Here is a 24,452-nt window from a genome sequence, read left to right on the forward strand (position 1 = left end):
GACCAGATCCGACCGCCATTTCCGCCGCCGCCCTTCCTCCGCCGACGAAGACAGCTGACATTGCAGATTCACTCGCCACCGCCACCGTCACCGTCACCACCCCGGAGCTGCCGATTCCTCCTAACGGAAAACTCTCCATTTTTGACCGGTAAGTTTATTTATTTATTTTATATTAATTTATTTCAAATATTATTGTTATTGTGATATTAGTAGCTAAGATTGATTAGTGTTGTGTTGTGCTCTGCTTCATTGTATACTGTTTTTATAAAATACCCAAGTCTGGCTACTGCTTTGTATCTTATAATAAACAGTATCTTATTGGCTATGTACTCATGTAGCTATTTTTATACTGTTTGCTGTTGTGTTGTGTTGTGCTCTGCTTCATTGTATGAACCTTATCAAGCATAGTGTGATTGTTAGCATATTGGGAAGTACTTATTGGCTGAATAACACTTTTAAAACATTTTAGCAAACAAAAAAGGCCAGTTCTTTAAAGACTTGATTGTTTAGAGAAAATCTGTACTATTTTATTTATTTATTTATCAAAAGGTGATCCCAACCAAACAGGGAAATGAATGGAACAAATAAAAAAAGATTGAAGCTATGGTTTTTCCTTACAAATGTTTTATAGCAAAGGCTAAGGTAGAAGAGAAAAAAAAGGGGGGAAGAGAGGTGCAGAGTAGAGTAAGAGCAGGACAGATTGCAGAGGAAAAACTAAGTCTAAGGATGTTTTAGCAGCTAAATAGCTATAGCACAGGTGTCAAGGCTCTAAACTCCAAAAAGCAATTATGGAAATGTCAATAATAATACTATATTAAATTTAAATTCTGAAATAGCAATAAAGAATTGAGGGGGGAAGTGGAAGGTTAGATTGGGTATATTACTATTATTGCAGACTAATGCATATAGTTATTTCATGAGTGGTTTTAAATAGGAAAATAATTATAGTTGATGATAGTATTTCTTATTTTGTTATTGAGTTAATACTGAATTTAGTCATCGATTATATTGATTTTTTTTATTTATTTAGTCCTAAATGTATTTTTATGCTTAATTTGGGTCCTTGATTTTGATGGTTTTTCCTAATTGATGCATTATGTTAGAATCAAGAACTAAATCGTTATTTATTGTCTATTTTTGGGGGGGTCAGAAAGAGGTTCTTGCTCTGTTGGGTTTTGAAGTTCATGATTGAACTAATAAATGTTTTGAATAAGGTTTTATTGTTTGGAATCAAATAAGGCAGCAGTGGATTGGGATTAGGGAATCTCAGAATCGTGTACCTGTTGAAAGGCCCAAATTAAGGTTAGTAGTTTTTTGCTTTTTTCTTCATTGAACACTGATATAATTTCTTTCCTTTCTCAAAGGAATATAATGGTTGGACAGTGGATCTTGCAGTTTCATCAAAAAAATAATCTAACAGCTCATGAACAATATATGAAACAAAAATTAATGTTGTTTATCTTCTGTCCATTTGCTCACTTAAAACTCTGCCGACTTTCTAGAGTCTTAAACAATATAATATCATACTAAACTCTCTTAATAGATGTGACTGTTTATTTTTAAAAAAGATGTGAGTGTTTCTTTAAGTTCTCTTTGTTAATTTGTAGATATTTGGTCAATCCGTTCAGAGGAAGATAACCTTGAAATTAATTACATGCGTAGTGATCATGGAGAAGGATTGTGGATTGACCATCGGGCATCATAATTTTTTGTTATAAGATTAATAAATTTTTTATAATAACTTTTGTTTGGTATTTTATTGGACTTGAAATGCAATATAACATGTTTATTGATATATATATATATATATATATATATATATATATATATATATATATATATATATTGCATGTGCAGGTATATATAGACAACCATGAGTGATCAAACTAGAGAAACTTCTAGTTCAGACCCTAAGGAAACTCCTATTGTACCTAAAAGAAGAGGCCCCAATGCATGCAAAAACTTTATTAAGAAAAAGGCAAAAGAAGAAGTATCAATTCAGTTTGATGGATATAATAGGCCGGTTGGATCATATAGCAAGAAGTTTGTATCTTATGTTGGGACTTTGGTTCGTACTAGAGTAGATATCAACATTGAAAGTTGGCCCAAAGTAGATGAAACGCTTAAAAATGCAATTTGGACTGATGTTAAGGTATCCAATAACTTTATATTAATTGTCAATTATTGATATAAGTATAATTATCAGTTATTGTCATTGCTTATGTTTATGTTGTTGTTATTCAGGCACAATTTTGCATTAAAGATGATACAAAGAAGAATATTGTATTGAAAATTGCATCAAAGAGATGGAGAGACTTCAAGAGTAGATTGAAGCGTGAACATCTTGTCAATAAGCACCCAAATTATGATTCTCCTGTACAACTCTATGAATTCTTGACTGAAGAGAATTGGGCGAAATTTGTTGCAGAACGCGAGAGTGAGTCGTTCAAGGTATGTTTATTTCATTTTATTATAAGTAGTTCAAGTGTTTTAGTTCAATTGTTTTATTAATATTAATATATCATTGAAATTATAGGAGAAAAGTCAGAAGGCAAGGCAAAGACAGGCATGCAATGAGCATCCACACTTCCTAGGTTCTGCTGGATATGCGGACAAACAACCAGAGTGGATGATATCAGATCCTCTATCTTCACAATCTTCTTGTGCTTCTGTTAGCTCGTCATTACTGTCTGATGATCGCAGTTTCGACTGGGTACGAGCAAGAGTTAAGAAGTCAGAAGAAGGATGTGATGAGGTTAGTCAAGGGACATTTCAACCAAACAAACATCATGACATATTGTCTACAGCTCTTGGTAAACCAGAGGATAAACGGGGTTCGGGTTTGGTAAGAGGAATTGGTTCATACTCCACCATCCGACAAGTATTTGGTAAACCAGAGCAGAAATGGGGCACACCAAGTGGGTTTATGTCTATTGATGATGTCCAACAGATGATGGAAAAGGTCAGGCAAACTACATTGTTGTTGGAGGTGCAACCCAAGATTGACATGCTCACCCAGCAACTGAATATATTGATGAAGAACATGTCAGCCACACGCCAAGGTCCACAAGGAGTTTCGATTGGCACTCCTCAAAGTGCTAATGCGCCTTGTGATCAACCTCCGACCCGAAGCAGCTGTCATTTGGTTGATGTATATCCAGTAACCACAATTAAGGTAATATTAATAATTATTTTATAACCAAAATATATTTTCTTATAATTATGTGGTCTTGATGGTAAGCCATTTATTGTTGCAAAGGGTACGGTTTACCCAATTACAAATTTCCCATTCCATTATTCCTCCAATCCTCCCCAAGGTGACACTAGTCTTAATCTCTTTCCTGTTACTGTTACTGTATATTTAGTGTTAGTCCGTATTGCAACTTTGAAGATGCTTCTCGCTAGATCTAATCATGAGAATTGCTTGTTTTGGTTTTTGGTCACTCCAATGCCATAGTTCATGCTATTCAGACCAACTCTGATTCCCTTTTCTTTTCACCCATGAAATAGCAATGGCATACAGGACTCTTAGAATAATTTTTGAAAGCCATTAGCATAATTTTTATTTGTGAATTCTTAGTGTATGTGAATCATGAAGTATACTAATGTAATGTTGTTCAACATGTATAGCAAGTTCTTGTGATTATTTTCATTTGTTGTAATGTTCCATGTTTACTATTTAAATAAGGTTGGTAGCACAAGGTTTATTCAATGGTTTTTGAAAATATTAGTATTCTTTAGAATTGTAAATTAATTCGAATATAATGATTTTTTCTTGGTAGGAAAATGTCAAAATAAGCTCACAAAGACAAAATAAGCAAATGAGAGATCAAAGTGCTGAGCAATCTGCTACAGCTACACGATCCCCAATTGTTGGTGGAAATGTCTTTTTGCTTTTGGGGACATACTGCAAGCGGCTTGTCAAAGCGTTGTCATCATTTCCTGTTGACAAAGAGTACAATGATGATATAGATCAGACTGTCTTCCAACATGCACACGTGAATAGTGTTTATGTGATGATAGAGGATATACAGGATTTGTTGACAATGAATTGGCTCGATGTCTCAATTATACAAGTGTTTATGATGTAAGTTTTAAATTGTTCATGTGTTTTATATGCATTTATTTTTTAAGTTTATTGAAATTTCTTATTTTTTATTTTTCAGGTTTTTGAATAAGTTGTGTAAGCAGCTTGGAGTGACATCTATCGGGTTTGCGTGTCCAACACAAATTTCAGCAGATATGGTTGACTTAAATTCTCCTGCCGTTACATCATATCTAATTCAGGTCATGGACAAACACAAGGATCAGCAATTCATATTGGCACCATATCATCAAAAGTAAGTCTTTTACTTTACTAATTTATATAACTTAATAACTTTATTTGAAGTGTTTGATATTAAAATTTTAATATATATTTTGTAAATGTAGTAATCATTGGATACTGATCGTGATTAGCACACCTTCAAAAACGGTGTATGTGTTTGATCCTATAAAAAGTATAAAAAGTGTGCGCTCCCTTGACGTCAAAATTTATGTGAATATGTAAGTAAAAGTCTTATTATTAATATATGTATTTTAATGTTATTATGTTATTTATAAATTGATATAAATGTTTATTATTAATATAGAGCATTTCGATCTGCAAGAGGAACTAGAACGGTTAATTGGAAGAAATGCAGAGTATGAACTTAAAGTTAAAGTTTTAATATGATATTAACCTTAGTTTTTATTTATTTTTTTAATATGATATTAACATGAATATATATATATATATATATATATATATATATATATATATATATATATATATATATATATATATATATATATATATATATATTGTAGTGTCCACAACAATCGGGAGGCTCTGAATGTGGATACTACGTACTGCGATACATGTTCGAGATTGTTACTAAGCATTCAACGCTTGAGTATCTAGATGAGGTAAGTAATTTAAATACAACTATATGTATACTAAAATTAATATTTATCAATTACAGAGTAACATGTTTACTAATTTGATTAATTAAATATTTTTTGTAGGTATTTGAAGAAGCAGCCTACTCCATGAACGAAATAGATGAAGTTCGAGAGTTGTGGGCACAATACTTTACAGAAGAGTGCGTATAATTTTATTTGGTTTAAACATTATCTTTATTATTATTGACTTGTGTTTATGTTTTGTTAAAGAATTGTATATGTTGATTTCAATTTTAAATGCGTTGATTGTTATTATTGTGTTGATAGTATATTGAGTGGTTAGAGTAATACTTGGTTAGTTACCTTAGTTTGTGTTTCTCTTTGTGCATATAAATCTCTTGTAATTTTCTCTTCTAATTCACTGAATACAAAGTTTATTCACTCATCTGGTATCAACCTAATACGATCATATGGCAAACCAACATGACCAACCTTTGCCGCCTGCTAATAATGACGCACCAATGGGCTCACTAGACCAGAAACCACTAGACCAAAGTGTATGTAGTGCTCGGATGATGCCCCCTTAAAGGGAGGGAATGGTGCCTTATATAGTGTAGAAGGTCTTTCGAATTGTTGACAAGTGTACGACATCAACTTGTCTTCAATATCCATCCTCCACGTGTCCCATGGATGTCAGAAGGATCGATTACCAACCTATAGCTAACCTTGCTAGTCATGTGCTAAGGGAGGGCACACCACCCCACCCTGCCACGTTATGGCCTGAGGTGGCCAGCTGGACATGCCGCTGGCCACTCGCCGGTCAGCCAATGGTCGGTGGTCAAAGCTGCCAGCCAAAAAATTTAGGATAAATATTATATGTCGTGCTTTAATATACAAGAGTTGGTGTGGCTTGGTGGGTTAAGTCTTGCATGCTATGTTAAAGGTTTCAGGTTTAATCTTTATTGGTAGTGTCTTTAACTTATTTTATAAAATCGTTGTCTTTGTGGTGTTCTTAAAAACAACACACAAACAACAACGGTTATATAAAATTTAGGATAATTATTAGGTGTCGTGCTTCAATATACAAGAATTGGTGTGGTGTCGTGGGTTGAGCCTTGCATACTATGTTAAAGGTTTCAAGTTCAACCCTTCTTAATAGCATTTTAATTTATTTTATAAAATCGTTGTCTTTATAAAATAATAATGCGCAAAAACAGCGGTTTTTATAACCGTTGTCTTTGTAGTGTTGTGTATTTAAGTACGCTTAAAGACAACGGTTAAATAACACTGTTGTCTTAAAAACAAACAAAAGAACGTGCAACGACAACAATTTTATAAAACCGTTGTCATTGTAGTGTTGTGTATTCAAGTGCTATTAAAGACAACACACAAATGACAATGGTTAAATAAAATCGTTGTCTTTTAAAAAAATAATAATGCGTATAACCGTTATCTTTGTAGTGTTGTGTATTCAAGTATGCTTAAAGACAACATATCAAAGACAACAGTTAAATAAAATCGTTGTCTTAAAAAAATAAAGAACGTGCAACGACAACAGTTTTATAAAACCGTTGTCGTTATAGTGTTGTGTATTCAAGTGCTATTAAAGACAACACACAAATGACAATGGATAAATAAAATCGTTGTCTTTTAAAAAATAATAATGCGCAAAGACAACTTTATAACCGCTGTCTTTGTAGTGTTGTGTATTCAAATACGGTTAAAGACAACATATCAAAGACAATCGTTAGATAAAACCGTTGTCTTAAAATAATAAAGAACGTGCAACGACAACGATTTTATAAAACCGTTGTCGTTATAGTGTTGTGTATTCAAGTGCTATTAAAGACAACACACAAATGACAACGGTTAAATAAAATCGTTGTCTTTTAAAAAATAATAATGCGCAAAGACAACGGTTTTAGAAAACTGTTGTCTTTGTACTGTTGTTTATTCAAGTACACTTAAAGACAATATATCAAAGACAACAGTTGTTTTAGAAAATCGTTGTCTTAAAAAAAACGCACATAGACAACGGTTTTTAAAAACCATTGTCGTAGTGTTGTCTTTTCTCAAATTGCATAACGACAAATATTTATAACAAAGGTTAAATAAAAACCGTTGTCTTTGACAAAAGTGTTGCGTCAAAGACAACGATTTTGGACCAAACTGTTGTCTTTTATACAAAAGACAACACTTTTGTTAAAAACTGTTGTCTTTCTAGTGTTGTCTATGCGCATTTTTCTTGTAGTGTGACCCCACTCATTTTTTACTTGATTTCTCATACATAAGATCTTGCAGATTAATGGTTTAGATTTGTCATCACGTTCTCACCCGAGACATGGTTCTCATATGATTAGGATTATGGAATGATATACTCCGTATTATGGAATGATATACTCCGTATTAAATAAAGGACTTAGTCCACATTATAGATAACGATGTATGAAAATGAATTTCTTAAATAGGTGTGTTTTTAAATTTGTTCATTATCGTTTTCAAAAAAAATGTCAATTGTCAATTAGCACATAAAGTAAAAAATGATCGAAATGTCAATATATGTAATATTTATAGTTGAACTTCAAATTTATCTGTTTGAGGGAAAAATTTGAATCAATCACTTGCCATTAAAGTTATGTTGGATTTAACAAGTATGGTAGGCGTCCAATGGCCGAGTGTAACTTGTTCTTGAAATATGACTTTATGCGACTTTCAAGACGTTTTCCAAGAAAACATATATTGTTAGAAAATTGAGTGTTTGATGACAAACAGGATTTTCAGGCGTGCGATCACTTATGGGATACAAGAAGATGATGAAATTCTTAAGTTGATTTGTTTAAGAACTTCCGGTAGAACTATAGTACTATGAAAAATCTCAGTTTAATGCAAGTTTATTGCATGTCTTTTTTCAGACATTTCTCCACATATTTATAGATGTAAATATAGCAGTTTGGAGAAGTTACATGGAAGTTACTAGAGTTCAAAACTCAACTTCCATAATATATATCTTATCTGATATATCAGACATGGGAAATATATAATTGAATATTATATATATTCATATGATATCGACCTTCATAGGTTCATGCACTGCATACAAAATAACAAAGTAAAAAAAAAAAAAAAAAAAAAAAAAAAAAAAAAAAATATATATATATATATATATATATATATATATATAATCATTGCATGTTAACATGCAAAATAAATAAATAATATATATTAATACTTACATGCATGCAGTGGGAGCATGGGGGCAGTGGGGGAGCTGCCCCCACTGCCCAAAATTATATATGTTAGTTACTATTGTTAGTTACTAATGACTAATGGCTAATTTTTAAGTTTACTAGTTAAAATTACTATTTAATTTATTAATTGTTAACTGTTAATTACTGTTAATTAATTAATTACTAGTGTTATAGTTTTTGTTGTTAATTAGTTACTGTTAGTTTTTGCTAACTGTTAATTAGTGTGGATTATATCCCTAGTTAATTTCTAATTACTTAATTTATTAACTTGATTAGTAATTAGTTTAGTCATGATTTATTAAATGATTGTTTAGTGTCGTATGTTGAAAAAGATATTTTTGATCAAGTTTCAAATGAATCAGTTCTACAACGATTTCAACATTGTTTAGTGACGTATTATCCTGTAGTTTATCATAAACCTTATATTGTAATTTATAATGTATTTGTATTTTAACAATCTTATTTAATTTGTATTTGAATCTTGTATTTGAACTTTTTAAATTTATTTTCCTTTTGCTTCTTCGCCCCCACTGAAAAAAAATCCTGGCTCCGCCACTGCATGCAGTAGACACAAACCAAAAAAGCTTTTGAATTGAAATTACTTTCGTTAATTTCATGTGGCCGAAAGGAGCAAACCATTTCATGCATCGATTCGTGAGATTCATTGTTTAAGACGAATTCATTTCGCTTAACCAACGAATTTAACAAAAGGGCCATCAACTTTCGCTAATCCATTTCACGCGTCGAGGCAAAGCACGAAACTAAACTTTCGTTAAGCCTTCACCGAAACCATTTGTAAAAATAATGAAGTGTGCATTAATACGAATTTTAACAAATTGTACTTCAAATCGTCAAACTTTGATTCAATAGCATCGAATTGATTAATGCATTGATTCGTTAACACCAACGAATCATTAAGTTTCGGTTCCAAATCATTTTTCAATACCACACTTGTTCAATACGTACAATGCTAGAAACTAAATTTTTTCTAACATTTGGGGCATGATACACATCTGTGAGTGTCAACTTCTTTCCTGAAGTAAGCAACAACTCAACTTGTCCAATGCCTTTGACTTTCACCATGGAATTATTTCCCATATACAGGCTTGGACCATCATTCAGACTTTTATCTACAATCTACAAATCTAATAAGAGCGAATAATGTTAGGCCCTTAACTGGAACAAAAAAATGTCGGTACTAATTGTTTCTTAAAATGAATGGTTCATATTATTTTGATTTTAGTATCTTTTAATGATTTTCCTTATTTACCCTCTATTATATTATTTTCTTCCCTTAAATAACCCTAAATTCCATTAGTTTAAACTTTAGTAACGGAATATTCCGTTAACTATTTATTATTCTTAACATACTCTTAATTTATATAAGGTCTTAGGTTCGAACTCCATCCCAAGTATAATTGACATAATTGTTAAACATATATTCCGTTAACTATTTATTATTCTTAACATACTCTTAATTTATATAAGGTCTTAGGTTCGAACCTCATCCCAAGTATAATTGACATAATTGTTAAACATATATTATGAATATGTTAAAATGTATTAAAAAAATATATAATATAAAATTTAACATAAACTTTGGTCAAATAATTAGCTCGACTAAATACATAGCATTCAAAGTTGAGCATCAAATATTATAAATCAGGAACTACTTTAAAATTATTTGATTTTCTTGAATTTTTTTATTAAAAAAAAAAAACAAATTTATGTTAAGTTTTTTTTTTTTTTTAAAAATTAATCTTCTCTTGATTATTTAGAACAAAACTTAATATTTCAATTATGCTTTTGCATTATTGGAATGATTTAGGCCATTATGGTATTAATATTTTTTTTTATATTTTTTATAATGGTACAATTATACATTTATACATTACTAATATTATACTATTATTTTTTTATCGGACAATGTTCTTACATCATTGTCAGACCTGCGCGACCTAACTACAAAGTTGTTGATCATAAATACAATTACACATAGACTCTAAAACGGTAGGATCATTTTTCAAATAATTGACAATGTTAACATCCTACTAGCTCCAATTGAACAAGTTTACACATCAAAATTTTATCAATGCATGAAAACTTCTAAAAAAATTTGTAAGTTAATTTTTACTATATCATTATATTAATATCTATTGTAACCATATATTTTGAATTATTTATTATCATCCTCTATTAACAGCAATTGTAGCAATTGTTATGGACAAACTCACAAAACAATTTGTCTCAACAAGGAATGGAAATTAAAAAAAAAATCATTGATTTCATTATTGTTGAAGAAAAGTATGTACGACACTTTATTACTTTTATTAATTAAATAAATTAGTAGCTACAACAAAAAAGAATACATATGTATTTAATTAATTTAGAATTAGATGTCTATAATGCTTTATTTAAAAAAAAAATTATTCATTATAAAAAAAACTTAAAAGAAATATAATTTCATTAGTTATATTATCTTTATTTTCTACAATTCAAAGATTCATTACCTTCAAATTTATTAATTTATTATATTCACTACATTGTTCATTGTCTTCTTTTTTACATTATCTTGTAATTAAATATCAAAGTTATAATACAAAACATGTTATATATATATATATATATATATATATATATATATATATATATATATATATATATATATATATATATATATATATATATATATATTTATTTATTTATTTATTTATTTATTTATTTATTTATTTACCAAGTATTTTATACAAATATAATAAATATTAATATTTCGTTCAATACTTTCACATGATAACCTGCGACACACATCTCACAACACATGAAACATGTAGGAAAAAAACTACCACTACTAAATATCAATAGGTGTTTGTACGCTAAAGAGTTCATATTACAACTAAAATCTCAGTCATATACACAGCAAGGTAAATCTAAAACTTCCTACACCATAATCTCATTGCATGATGAATCCCTCTATGCTGCTACCAGTAACCTAATTGCACATGAAACACTACCAATAAAAAAACAAAAAATAAAAAAGAAAAAAAGAGGACATGTACTGAAGATGAAAACAATAACAATGCTACCCAAAAAAAGAATTAAGAAGAATTAGAGAAATTTAAATCAAAAGTAGTATTTATTTACACTATCGCTTTAAAACTAAATATTTAGACTAGCGTTATTACAAAGTTGCAAACATTTATTTTAGTGACAATTATAATCAATCTCTCATATATTATCTTGCATTTATATACTTTAAATTACCGATTTAAATAAACAAATTCAACATTTATTTACATATGCATGAAAATCTCCTATATAATATTGCATTGATATACTTTGGAATACTTATTTAAAAATAATTATTGGACATTATCTCATTCGCACAAAGTGCGTAAAAAAACTAGTAAATCTTATAAAGATTTATATCCTTGCAGACATGTCTGGTTGCCCCAGTGTCAACCCACCACGAGTCATCAGTCTGCATGACACAAATTTCAGATATCATAGCAATGAAATTTTCAATACTATCAGAAATAAGATTAATTATATTACCTTGTTTCCATTGGCCACTTCCCTGGCCATGATCACCAGAATTTTTACCTTCCATTTGTGTCTTTCTTTTCTTCCAAACGTCACAGTCCTTTTTAAAGTGTGGACCTTTGCACACCCATCATGAAACATATGCTTTTCCTTTTCCTTTTCCTTTCTTCTTAAACTTTGAAGAATTTGTGGACTTTCTTGGCTTTAAGGTACGTTGTACCTTTTTTCAGGAAGGGGGCAACTTATCAATGATACTGGCAATGGCAATGGAATCATCCATATTCATATCATGTTGCATCATTTGCCCAAGTATCCTGACAAACTCATGGAATTGTTCCATGACCGGACGATTGTCCACCATTTTATAATCATTGAACTCACTTACCAGAAATTTCTTACTGGATGCATCCTCAGATATGTACTTTAATTTGCTTCAAGTACATCCCAGAGGTCCTTTGAGATTCATCATACTGATAAATATCAAAGAGGGTGTCAGACATACCGTTCAGAATATGGCCGCGGCAAGATCATCATTCTCCCATTTGAGTCTTCGGCGAGTAGCCTCGAGAGTCTCATCCTCCTGTTCCTCTGGCTTTGGGGTACTTAGTACGTATGCCACGTTCAGAGCCGCAAGGAGGAACTTCATCTTCTTCTACCACCTACAGAAGCCCACGCCTTCAAACTGTTCCAACTTAGGGAAGTTGGTTGCAAAGTCTAGAAGTCCAGAATTCATCCTTCCTCAGAAACAGATATTTAAAGCTTATAGATTGTTATCACACGCCTGAAGATCCTGTTTCCTCACTTCCCTAGCTATCATCAAACACTCAATTTTCTAACATATATGTATCCTCCTGGGATAATGTGTCAACGTACAAAAAAAAAAAAGTTCTGGTAGAGAATGTTGGTTGAAAGACTCTTCTGCTTATCATCCTTTGATATAAGCTCATTTGCTTAACTAGAAAGTCTTGTTGCATGATTTTGAAAAGCCGTGCTACTTAGACTCCTCCTGCTTGAACTTCTACTACTTGCTAAAAGTCTTGTTATCCTTAATCCCTTACTTGCTGCATGCTTGAAAGTGTTGCAAAAATCTCGCCTAGGCACTAGGCGCTGGCTGGCCGCCTAGCGTATCACCATAATTGGTGGTCTAGGCGGCCGCCTGAGTGCGCCTAGGCACTAACCGTCTAGGCCGACTAGGCCTCCTAGGCATCGATTATGCTGCCTAGGCACTGACTAGGTCGCCTAGTCAGTCGATTAACTATTGTTCTCTTCTTTTTTAAATAGCTTATTTAACTCAAAATGACATCGTTTTGAGTGAAATAACCCTAAATTGTTCAAATTCTAAATATTTTTAGGTTAATATTTAATATTTTAGTATTAACTATTAAAATATTCAATAGTTTATCATTATCAAGTATTAAAAATTTAAAAAAATTTAAACAAATTTTTTAAAAATAAAAAATAAAATAAAAATATATGGACCCCTAGGCGCCGATTAATCCCCGCCTAGGCCCCCGAGGAGCACCTAGCGATTTTTTCAGCCATGCTTGAAACTATGGGCTTGTTTGGTTGTCAGCGGTTAGCGGTTAGCGATAGCGGATTGTGTTAGCGGTTATTAGATAGCGGATTGTATTAGCGGGTTTGACCAGCAGATTGTATGAGCGGTTTGTAAAAAAAGTTTGGTAAAATTAGCTGTTTAGATTAGCGGTTGAGGTGTAAAAAGACATATAAGGACATTGCTACAATAACTACAATAATAATACGAAATTATAATTATAATTATAATATATTATAATTATTATTATTAATATTGTTATTGTTATAATTATTACTAGTAATTGTCCCGTGCGATGCACGGATAAGAATTATACAATGTTAATTAGTTAAGTTATTTTAATATTAACATAAAGAATATTTTGTAAAGATATTGATTCTTGAAATTTGTGGAGAAGTTTTATGTATAAAGATATTAAAAGAAGTTGTTAATTAGAAATAAATATATTCCAAATTAGTATACAAAGTAAGGCATGACAAAAGATAATAAACAATGAAATAAAATTACAAATTATTAAATACTTCGTGATACACAACATTAGTAGTTGAACTACAACTCGTCTCACCTTCATTTGCAACTAAAATTTTTAAACCCTTAGGGTTGTTAACTCTGGACGACATACAATTAACCATGTACAAACACTGATTTCTTCAACAACAAACCTACATTAGACAGTGTTTGTCCTTACTTTTTATTGTCATTGCATACGACAACATAAGAGGAATTGTCTTATTTGAAATTTGAATGACAATCTTAAATCTAATGGGATACATATCTATGAGATAGTTGTAGAGATTTGAGCATACTGGTACATATGTATTTCCTATGTGCAGTTTTTTCAAAATTTTGCAACTCCATTTGATATAACAATTGCATAATCTACATGAAACAGTTCTCATTACTTTGAATGTGAGCTCTTTTTTAATGAACTCTTGCACGGTGAGGAAAATACCATATTATATAGCATGCCCACATTCTGTATTCTTACACTTGCTGTCATCAATAGGTATGTGCTCCAAGCCATTAAATTCTAGTTTATGTTTGCAATTTCAATTGATAATAAAGTTTTATGTGAGTAAGTGTGTTTTTTACTGAATTCAGTTAGTGTGCTTCTTAAATGTTTCAACTTTTTAATGTGATTAGTTAATCACTAAGTTAATCTACTCTTACAAAATTTGTACTTGACACAATTTTTCACTCTACATAAAATGTTATTGTTTAAATTACTCATTACAATAACACTTAAGTTTCAGCTGGGCTTGAAAATAGAAGCACCACAACTTTCTTCTTAAAATGTCAGATTCCATAGTGATTTATATTGTAACTATGGACTTATGATTTGTGTAAATGAGAAGTAAAACAAATGTCTTCTTAAAATACAGATCCCATAGTCAATGTTATTGTAACTATTGACTTACAATAAAAAATCAAAAACTCTGGTACATGCTACTATGCTACTATGTTAGCCGGAGTATAATAATTAATCTTCACTATTCAATAGTTCATGTTATATGAACAATGGACCTAACTAAAAGAGAAAAACTGATACATACAATGAACCTTTACTGGATAATCTTCTTAAGTCTGCAACATAAAGATACCATTGAACATCTAGGATGGTACATACTGCTCTGTAAAATAGCTTGATTCCGGCAAAACATAAAAAATATTACAAAAAAGAATACCAAAAAAACATTTAAATAAAACAGTTCCTTACTGTGAATCTTCTATTACAAAATCAATAAGCCTACATGTTTCTCCACCAATAACATTATCTTGGGGAAAATAGATCTCAACAACATGACCAACGACATCTATTAAAAGCATGCAGATTAAAAAATAGACCAATAAGAGCTGTTTTTATAATTATTTACACACAAAAAAAAAAAACAAAGCAAGAAAACCGACCTTATAAGTAAGAAATCTTACCAAGCTCTTTCTCATGTGGATTACCTTTCAAACTGTGGAAGGACCTTAGACAATACATATGCCATGGAAATTGTTGGTCATTCAATTCTTTCAATACGTACTATTTCATGGTTGAATTTTAACATATATGGGTGCATGCTAGTTTTGTAATGGCAGAGAAATTCTTTACACCATAGACCTTTTGTTTTACAAATCTGGACATGAACTTTTCTAAATACGGTTTTGGTATATGAGCATATATATATATCAGTGCCCTGTAATGAAAACAACTATAAGCGATATGTAAAATTCATTTGTTGATGAAAAGTACGTAATATGTTAGACGCAAGTACCACTTTATCATGGAAAACAACTTCTTTGTTCGACCCTTTCCTTTCAACCACTACCTTTCCATACATATGTACGTACTACCCTTACCGTTATAGCGCTTCTTGATTTGAAGCTTGATAAATCACGACCAAGAATGTAGACAGCCATACTGGAAGAGAATTCTGAGCCTCAAAGAAGCAACTGGTTTTGCAAATGTTTGTATTCAGAAATTAAGCTTGTATTATATAGACTTTGTAATGGAAGAGTTGCGAACGGTCACGCTTCCGGAAAATTAAATGGGTTCGGCGGTTCGGCGATTCGATAAACTAAACAGCAGTGTTGCGGCAATTCATCTAGAGCTGCTCAATTAATATTGTTTCTAAAACCAAGATTTGGACGGTGAAGTAAATAATTTCTAAAACCAAAACATGCACCTTTCTTGTGAAACTGAAATATAACATATGGAATACAATATACTAAACGCTGTAGTTTTTGCTTGGGCGGGAATTTTTGCCAAAATTACATTTACTGCTTCTTATGGCTTTTTTATATTAGAGGATTATTATTATAATTATCAGTTTTAGTTTTGTTGTTGAAAAAAAAAAAACACAATACAAAGGGGAGCCAAATTGGCTCCCCTTTGTATTTCAGTGTTATCCCACATTGGTGGGATAACACTGAACGGCCTTGAGGCTCCTCTATAAAAGGAGCCTCAAGGCCACTTAATTAATTAGCCTCAAGTCTCCTCTATTATTGAGGAGACTAAGGCAGAGCATAGTTAATTTTTTTTTTTTAATTAATGAAGGGTGTTTTGGGGAAAGCAAGGTCTTTCCCCAAAATGCCAAACCCAAACGCTGCTATTTGCAGCGGTTGGGTTTCAGCGGTTTGGAGCAAAAACGTTGCTCTGAATCGCTGTCTAATCAAATAAAGATTTTGGTGTTTTGATCAAGTCAAAATGTCAAAATTGGTAGATCCACCAAAGTTTTGGAGGATCCGCCATTTACCAAACAAGGTCTATATAATTGCTGATTGAGAGTCCTTATTGTTGCTAAGTCTTGATGTGTTATTGTAAGCCTTATGTCATCTTATAGAATTGTGCTACTTGTGAAAGCCTTACTAGTCTCAAACTCTTGATGACTATGAAATATTGATGTTTGATAATGTCAACCTTCAAACACTTTTTGTTTGTATAGTTTTACTGTAATAGTAGACTTTTATTGCTATAAACTCTTGCTGCTTGTGACTTTAAGTTGACGTCAGCATATATGAAAGCTTTGCAATGTTGAACTCTTCTTGTATTCCAATACTTTGGCGATTTTGCAATGAACAAAATCTTGAATACAAAACTTACAATACTAAAATTTTGGGTACTAAATTCTATCCTAAATTACACTTTTACTCTTCAAAAACTAATTACACTTGTTCCTAACATTTATCATTACAATCTTACAAACTACTAACTTATTCCATAGCCGTTGTTGTCATCATTAAATTAATAGATAATGACATATAAAGACAATTTTCTTAAATGGTGAATAGTGTATTAAATAAATGACTTTTTCAACATCATTCCATTAATAGATAGCGGCGTATAAGATCAAGTTTCTCAAATAAGAAATGATGTATAAAAGTATAAAAATGAATTTCTTAAATGTGTGTTTTCGAAATGAATATATAGCGGCGTATAAGATCGAGTTTCCAATAGATCAATTTGCACATAAAGTATGATGAAAGTGTACGTGTTTGTTCCAGAGAAGTTAAAGTCTAGAAATGAGGGTGGGGGGTTGAACAAACTTTAAAACTTTTTGAAAATGGCTCTAAGTGAGCTTGAATTTCAAAATCAAAGTTAAGGAAACAAGTTTCTTTGCAGCAGAAGTCTTTAAATTTGCCAAGATAAAATTTGTAGCTAAGTTTAATAGAATTTGCGTTTAAGTGTGTGTGTGTAGAACATGGATTAGTTGCACAGTAGAAGTAATGAAAATCAAAATTGCAAGAGAGAGATTTTATAGTGGTCCGAAAAAGATTCCTACTCCACTCTTCCTCTTAAACTCCAGAGAGGATTTCACTAAGGATTGATTATAGAATACAAGTGAAAGAGAATTCTTCAGCTTTTTCCGGTGGCAATCCTTGAGATAATCACGGGCTCCTTGTCAATGTGTCCTTCATTGCCTAATCAAGAGCTAGCCAATGGTCAATCACAAAGTCGCCTTGCTAGAATGATCTTCAATTCCAACTTTCTTAGCTCGATCGGAAAGATGGTGTTTGTTGAGTGCTGGACTTGAAAGAACCAAAGTGATTCTTCTTACTATCCAAGAATTTGTGATGTGTATGTTCTTGTCATCGAGTCCATCAGGAAGCTGCCAGAAAAGTTATCCAAACAATAATAATAATGGTTTAATATACTTTGTCAAAGTGTTAGTGAAATTTGATATAAAATGAATTGAAAGAGATAATTATATATGGATTTGGGTCAAGTGAACTTTCTTTTTGATCAATTTGTACACATTATATTGCATGCATATCAAACCATATATATGTATGATATACACAAATGACGTATGTACCTACGCTTACATTACTCTATATTCTTAGTTCTTAATTCTTATAGCATGTTTAGTTCATATACAATTCAACTTACTATTGAGATAGAATATAATAATTGTCAAAGTATGAAATAGAATGACAATATATATATATATATATATATATATATATATATATATATAATTTTTGCTAACAAAAAAAAAAATCTAATACAAATTCACCCTAACCATCTTTCCTACTTCTTACTAACTCCAATCCATATAGTAATTCTAGTCATCATTCAATCAGTAAATAATGATATTTATATAAAATTGTTGTAATTTGACCTATCAATTCGCTCAGTTCTCGCGTTATGATTGCACGGTATTACTTGAAAATTATATATATATATATATATATATATATATATATATGTGTGTGTGTGTGTGTGTGTGTGTGTGTGTGTGTGTGTGTGTGTGTGTGTGTGGCATGACCGTCTAGGTCATCCTGGGCAGAATATGATGGTTAGTGCAACACATGAATTATTGTGTTGTATATATGTATAATATAACCCAAAAGATAAATAGGCAAGTTCATCAACTTCTCGCTTTTGACTAGTGATCAACTGAGTCATGATTAAGAATTCCTCATTGTTCTTAGTCTTGGTTTCGATATGGAAACCATTTGACCGAATATCATAAACTCAGCAAGGTTCGTTTAGATTGAGGATACAACAAAGAATTTTCAATTAGTAGCTCTGTACCCTTAGGGAGGATGATGGATTCTCTTCCGGAACCCACTATTTGTATCTCATCATTAGTAATGGTAGTAATATTACTACTTGATTTGTTCAAGGTACGAAAAAACCTCCTATCCGTAAGGATAATATGTCTGGTTTTACTATCCACCAAACACAATGTTGGTTCATACTCCATTGTGTGGACAACGATATATTTTGCAATGCTATAAGATCTGAGAGGTAAAAACCAAAAGAAAACATATCAAAAGAAAAAACAAAATAATCATATGGAGTAACTCCTTTCAAAAAGTAAAATCCTTATAGGAAGTAAAACTCGAGAAGTATAGAAATTCCTTATGGGAAGTAAGGTGCCTTCGGAAGGTAACTTACTTTATCTTCAGAAGGTTACTAATTTTTACCTTCTAGTTAAAAGGCTAAATGATCACCTTGGAAGGTTACCTCTCGGACAACGACTATTCATTATTTACTTACTATTGCCTTGCCCTTATCAAATTCGCACAAAAATAGCAAGCGAAGAGTAAAAAAAAAAAAAAAAAAAAGAAGAAGAAAACGAACCATCCATCATGATAAAATAGAAAAACATAGACATTAAGTCATAAAAATCATATAAAAAACATAGGTTCATAACCCAAAAAACATATCACTCCTGATCACCAAAATCTTCAAGCTCATATTTTAAAAGGTTATCATTCATTATTGCATTTGCTTCAGGTAAATTAGTGTTAGTGTGATGAGATTCTTTTCTTGACGGTTGCTTATCATTTTTCCTTTGCATCATTTTGTACGCTTCAACAAGATGTTTTGGTGTGCGACATGTACGATACTAGTGCCCCGTACACCCATATTGATAGCAAACTTGTGACCTCGATGAACCTTGATCACTCTATTTCTTGTCTTGAACCCGGGAGTCATTGCTGCCTTTACCTCTACCACTTCGTTTGTTTCGACCGCGACCTCTACCACGGCCCCTTCTTCGACCCATTCTAGAATTGCTTCCATGGGCAATATGATGTGCTTCAGGCACTAGGGCAGACCTAACCGGTCGTGCATTATGGTTTTTCATCAACAACTAGTTGTGCTTCTATCGGCTACAAGAAGTGCAGATATTAGCTTAGAATGCTTTTCATAATTCTTTGCCCTGTACTGCTACTGGAGTACAAGGTTACTCGCATGGAAAGTAGACATGGTCTTTTCAATTAAATCTTTCTCTGAAGCTCTGGTTTCTTTCGGCCTTCAAGAGGTGTCAAACAAGGAAATTCGCTATCCCCGTTACTTTTCATTTTGGCCTTTGAAGCTCTGTCGCGGTCTCTCATTCTGAAGATGGGTGTTGGTCTTCTCTCGCCTTATTCCACAGCCCCGAACTGCCCGATCATCACTCACTTGGCATTTGCGGATGATATTGTGATCTTTGTGAATGGCTCTTCGGGGTCGTTGAGAGCTTTGGCCGAAATCTTGATTAAATACCAGGAAGGCTTTGGCCAAAAGATTAATTACAGTAAAAGCTTCTTTGTGACTTCTACGAGATGCACACACGGTAGAGCTCTGGAAATGGCGCGCATTTTGGGCATGCAACAATCGGCGTTACCTTTTCGTTACCTAGGTGTGAGTATGTTTAAGGGCAGGAATAGGCCTATTTATCATCACCATCTACTGGAAAGAATTGACAAAAGATTAATCAGTTGGCAACGCAATCTTCTTTCGTCGGGAGGAAGGTTGATTTTGATCCGCCACGTCTTAAGCACGATACCCCTCTTTACTGCAGCCTCAATCCCTCTCCCGCGGCAAACGATTAAAGATCTGGAATCAAGGTTCGCCAATTTTCTATGGGGATTTGAGGGGGGAAAACCGAAACGCTATTGGGCGACTTGGCGGAAGATCTGCTACCCAACAGATGAAGGAGGGCTCGGGATTAAATCGCTGGAAACGGTGCAGCAGGCTTTCTCTGCCAAACTTCTCTTTAGCTTCATGAGGGGTGGATCTCTGTGGAGTGATTTCATGCGCTCCCTCTATCAGTCTGATCGGCGCGCAGCATCGATCACCTGGCGTCGAATGCAACACCTTCGAGATTTTGTAGAAGACAACACGCAGTCTGATTCTAGCACTCCAGTTTGGATGCCTGATTCATATGGAGAATTCACCCTATCATCGGAACATGAGGAGTTGCATTCCAAGTCAGCCAAAAGCCTCTCGTCAGACTGTATTTGGGTAATGGAATCCCGTCGAAAATTTCCGTGTTTATGTGGAAACTGCTTCGGAATTTTCTGCCATTCCCAGATGTTTTGCAGCGTTTTGGAATATGTTTGCCGTCGGTTTGTCCACAGTGTAATCATGCCTCCGCAGATATGGAACATTGTCTTTATCAGTGCCGAGTGTCTCGCCAGGTTTGGTGCCACTTCCGCGGTCTCTTTGGAGTGACGACTGCTGCTTCTTCTATTCGCTCAGAATGCCACGCCTGGTGGATGCTCTCTCCTCCGGGTTCAGCGATCAATTGGTGTGCCAAGTTGCTGCCAAGCATTGTTTTATGGTGTCTTTGGTGCTCTTACAACCGGGGCGTTTATGGTGAAGGAGCTGCGACAGCCTTGCGTTTGATGGGTCAAATCAAGCAAGAGATGCTGCTGATTGCTCTTACTCGGCAGGTTCGTCGCACGGGTCCAACTGATGATCTACTGCTATCATCTGGGTTGCTGCTACGATTTCAACCGCCACCAAGGAAGATCACAATCTGGGTTAAATGGCTAACCCCGCCAGCCGGAAGACTCAAGCTTAACACGGATGCGGCTTTTGGAGCCGCTGGGGCTGCGGGAGGAGCTTTGTGACACCCCGTAAATCTAAATGCTAATTGGGATTAATTAAGGAATTAATCCTAGCCTTCCTTGGTAATTTCTTCATAAAATCCTGAAATTTCATAGTCGAAGGACTAGAAATTGACTAGTCTTCTTGGTGTACCTTGTGCATTGTCTGTTGTACCTCAATCCCTTATTCATCTAAACCTTAGTAAGGGTAACTTGGTCTTTTCACTAATGAGAGGTGCTCATGTTGCCCTAGCAAGACCTCTTGTCTTCATTCCATGCTAGCCAAAGTTCTAAAAACTCTCCAACCTCTCTCTAAAAGAATCTTAGCTTGCTCTCCATACCAAAAAGGGAACTTCCAAGCTTTGCATAGTCTTCCACCAAGATTCCAACTTTCCAACACTACAAGGCTAGAAATGGTAAGATCTATCCTTCCCTACCTTTTCCTTACAAGATTCCCCCATCTTTTCTCTAAATCTTTCTTCTACCTTGTGGGTTTTGGGAGTTTGTAGAAGATCTAGTGGTGGGTGAAGTGCTAGGTTGATCTAGAGGAGCTTTGGTCTTGCTTTAAAGTTTAAGAAGGTGTTCTTGGTCTACAAGAGGTAACCCATGCTACACAAAACCTATTTTCACTTGATAATAATGATTATTGGCTTCTATGTGACATTCTTGATGTGTTTGAGTGATTGATGCATTGTCTTGTGGTGATGCATTTTTAGAGCTTGTATTTTAGGGTTCTTGAATGCTATTTTATGAGTTATTCATAGGTTCAAGTCATATCTTTGTTGTGTGGAGGATTTGGGGTCATTTGGACTTGAACTTGGCCTAAAAAGTGATTTTTTGCGAATGCTGAAATTTTGGGTGCAGGGTGTACCCGCGGGTGGAGCCCTACCCGCGGGGAACATGTTTGGGATTGCGGGGATTTGTCCCCCGTGATCCCTTCTTCTTGGTATTTGATGTTTTGACCTCCCGTTGTTGAATTATTGAGCTTTTGTGAGTCTTCTTGGTGTTTCGTATGTCTAGAACGATGAGTTAGGAATCCACGTTAGGATTTGGTGTCTTGAATCGTGCTTATGATCCAACCTTGTGATTCGTTGGATTGATGTTGAGTCTTTGTGGTTCATTGGAACTATTTTGGTTTACCCGTTTGATATGCATGCTAGTTTGATGTTGTAATGCTAGTGTGTGTGGTTTGTTCTTTCCTATTGAGGTTGGCAACTTGTGTTGACCATCGTTGGTGTCGGATTGTAATCCTTCCTTGTTGAGTATGATTTCATATCTTTGTTGTGATCCATTGATTGATTCCTGTGATGAAAACATGGGTATTAGTTGTACCTTGATTGCACAATTAAGGGTATGGGACCTTAATCTCCAAGGTACAGATGTGGTATCCGTTGTTGTACACACTATGTGTGGAATCTAGGTGTTGTTGTATCTCTAGATTCCGTGTGTTTTGACTCTTGATGAGATGATGGATTGATGTGACGAGATGATTGAGCTGGTAAAGTGGACAGTGTGGGGACTTATGTGTGAACGAACCGGTAGTGAAGCTCCGAATGGCCGTTTGGTTACTTGTGACTTGTGGGCAACATGGGAAACTCATTCCAGTTTCCAGAGATGGTAGCTAACCCGTTGAGCTTGGAATCTCAATAGGGGGTGTATACACTTAAAGTTGCTAGCTCTGTTTCCATTGGGCTGCGGTCCTTGTCATTGCGATGACACTATGCATGTGATCCGAGTCGTTGCGATGACTACGCGATACATGATTGATGATTTGGAGCCCTCCACACTTATCCACTATGAATCGAGCCGTGGTGCTGACTCCACGGTATATGACTTGGTGTGATAGTGTCCTATGTGGACTTGAAACTTGTTATGGTGTGAACCTTGCCTTCCATTGCTTAAGAACATGTCTATTGTGAACCCTTCGTTGTGTGTCGCATGTTGTACCTTGTTGTTGAGCTTGTTGCTTGTGGTTCTATTGTCTTGTTGAGTATGTTGGTCTTTGACCTTTGTTGTGAGTGATTGATGAGTCCATTGATGTTTCCTCTCTCGGCTTTAAAATGATATATACTGTATTCCCAGTTTCAAACGCTTTTGATTATATCTATGTATATATTATGATACTTAACGCGTGTTGATGGGTTACCAGCATTATTCGCTGACCGGGTGTTATCCCTTATCTTTTACAGGTTGAGTAGCTTTGGAGAGCGCGTTAGTGGCCTGTAGATAGATTAGATCTCTTCCTTTAATAGTTGTTGAGGCCTATGAGCCTAAGTAGTTGATTTGTTAGACTGTTTAGTGGTTAGTGTTTGCCTGTACACCTATTGTTGTGTAGGTGTGGCATAACATCTCCCGGATTGGTGTAGTTAGCTTCCGCTTTTCTTATGTTAATGTTTAGACTGCATCTCTTTTCTAAGCTTTAATTGGTTTTAAAAGTTGTTGAAATTCGGGGGTGTTACGAGCTTGCTTACGGGACTCTCGTGGGAGCCTTATAGCGGGGCTTTGCTTTCGTATGGAGGCCTCGTCGGCTTTGGAAGCCGAAGCTTTATCTCTTCAGCGTGCTTTCTACTGGTGTACCGCCTTTGCCAAAATTCCGTCCGTGGTGGAGGTTGATTCTCTAGCCCTTGCTACTTTGTCGGGGTCCGAGATTTCCAGGATTCCATGGCGAATCGAACGTGCGGTGCTCTTCATTCGCTCTTGTCTGAGTTCATGGGGCTCTACAATTAGACATGTTTATCGCGAGGCCAACCAGGTGGCGGATGGTCTTGCAACGGCGGGTCTAAGTGTTTCTTCCCCTAGACTTTTTACTTCCGTTAATTCTTTGCCGGAAAAGGCTAAACTGGCTTTATCGTATGATCTTGGAGATTTTGCCTCCC

At 34.0% G+C, this 24,452-nt stretch overlaps 1 protein-coding gene across 1 annotated transcript; it reads left to right on the forward strand.

Moving 5' to 3' along the window:
- The first annotated feature begins 1,858 nt into the window (after positions 1-1,858).
- On the forward strand, positions 1,859-5,176 carry LOC109164617. Its single transcript, XM_019313136.1, has 9 exons — positions 1,859-2,152; positions 2,245-2,451; positions 2,537-3,175; positions 3,783-4,087; positions 4,167-4,340; positions 4,432-4,545; positions 4,632-4,683; positions 4,849-4,947; positions 5,047-5,176. Exons 1-9 carry the CDS (start codon positions 1,874-1,876, stop codon positions 5,131-5,133), a joined length of 1,956 nt encoding a protein of 651 aa, XP_019168681.1. The 5' UTR covers positions 1,859-1,873; the 3' UTR covers positions 5,134-5,176.
- Positions 5,177-24,452: the final 19,276 nt, after the last annotated feature.

The sequence above is a fragment of the Ipomoea nil genome, unplaced genomic scaffold, assembly GCF_001879475.1.
Source record: "Ipomoea nil cultivar Tokyo-kokei standard unplaced genomic scaffold, Asagao_1.1 scaffold3069, whole genome shotgun sequence".
Classification (NCBI taxonomy): domain Eukaryota; kingdom Viridiplantae; phylum Streptophyta; class Magnoliopsida; order Solanales; family Convolvulaceae; genus Ipomoea; species Ipomoea nil.

Excerpts from the sequence above, each read along its gene's own strand:
- LOC109164617 (XM_019313136.1), top strand. The coding sequence starts at position 1,874 with ATGAGTGATCAAACTAGAGAAACTTCTAGTTCAGACCCTAAGGAAACT. Across the intron at positions 2,153-2,244 it reads CAATTTGGACTGATGTTAAG|GCACAATTTTGCATTAAAGA; the intron begins GTATCCAATAAC and ends GTTGTTATTCAG. Across the intron at positions 2,452-2,536 it reads GCGAGAGTGAGTCGTTCAAG|GAGAAAAGTCAGAAGGCAAG; the intron begins GTATGTTTATTT and ends TTGAAATTATAG.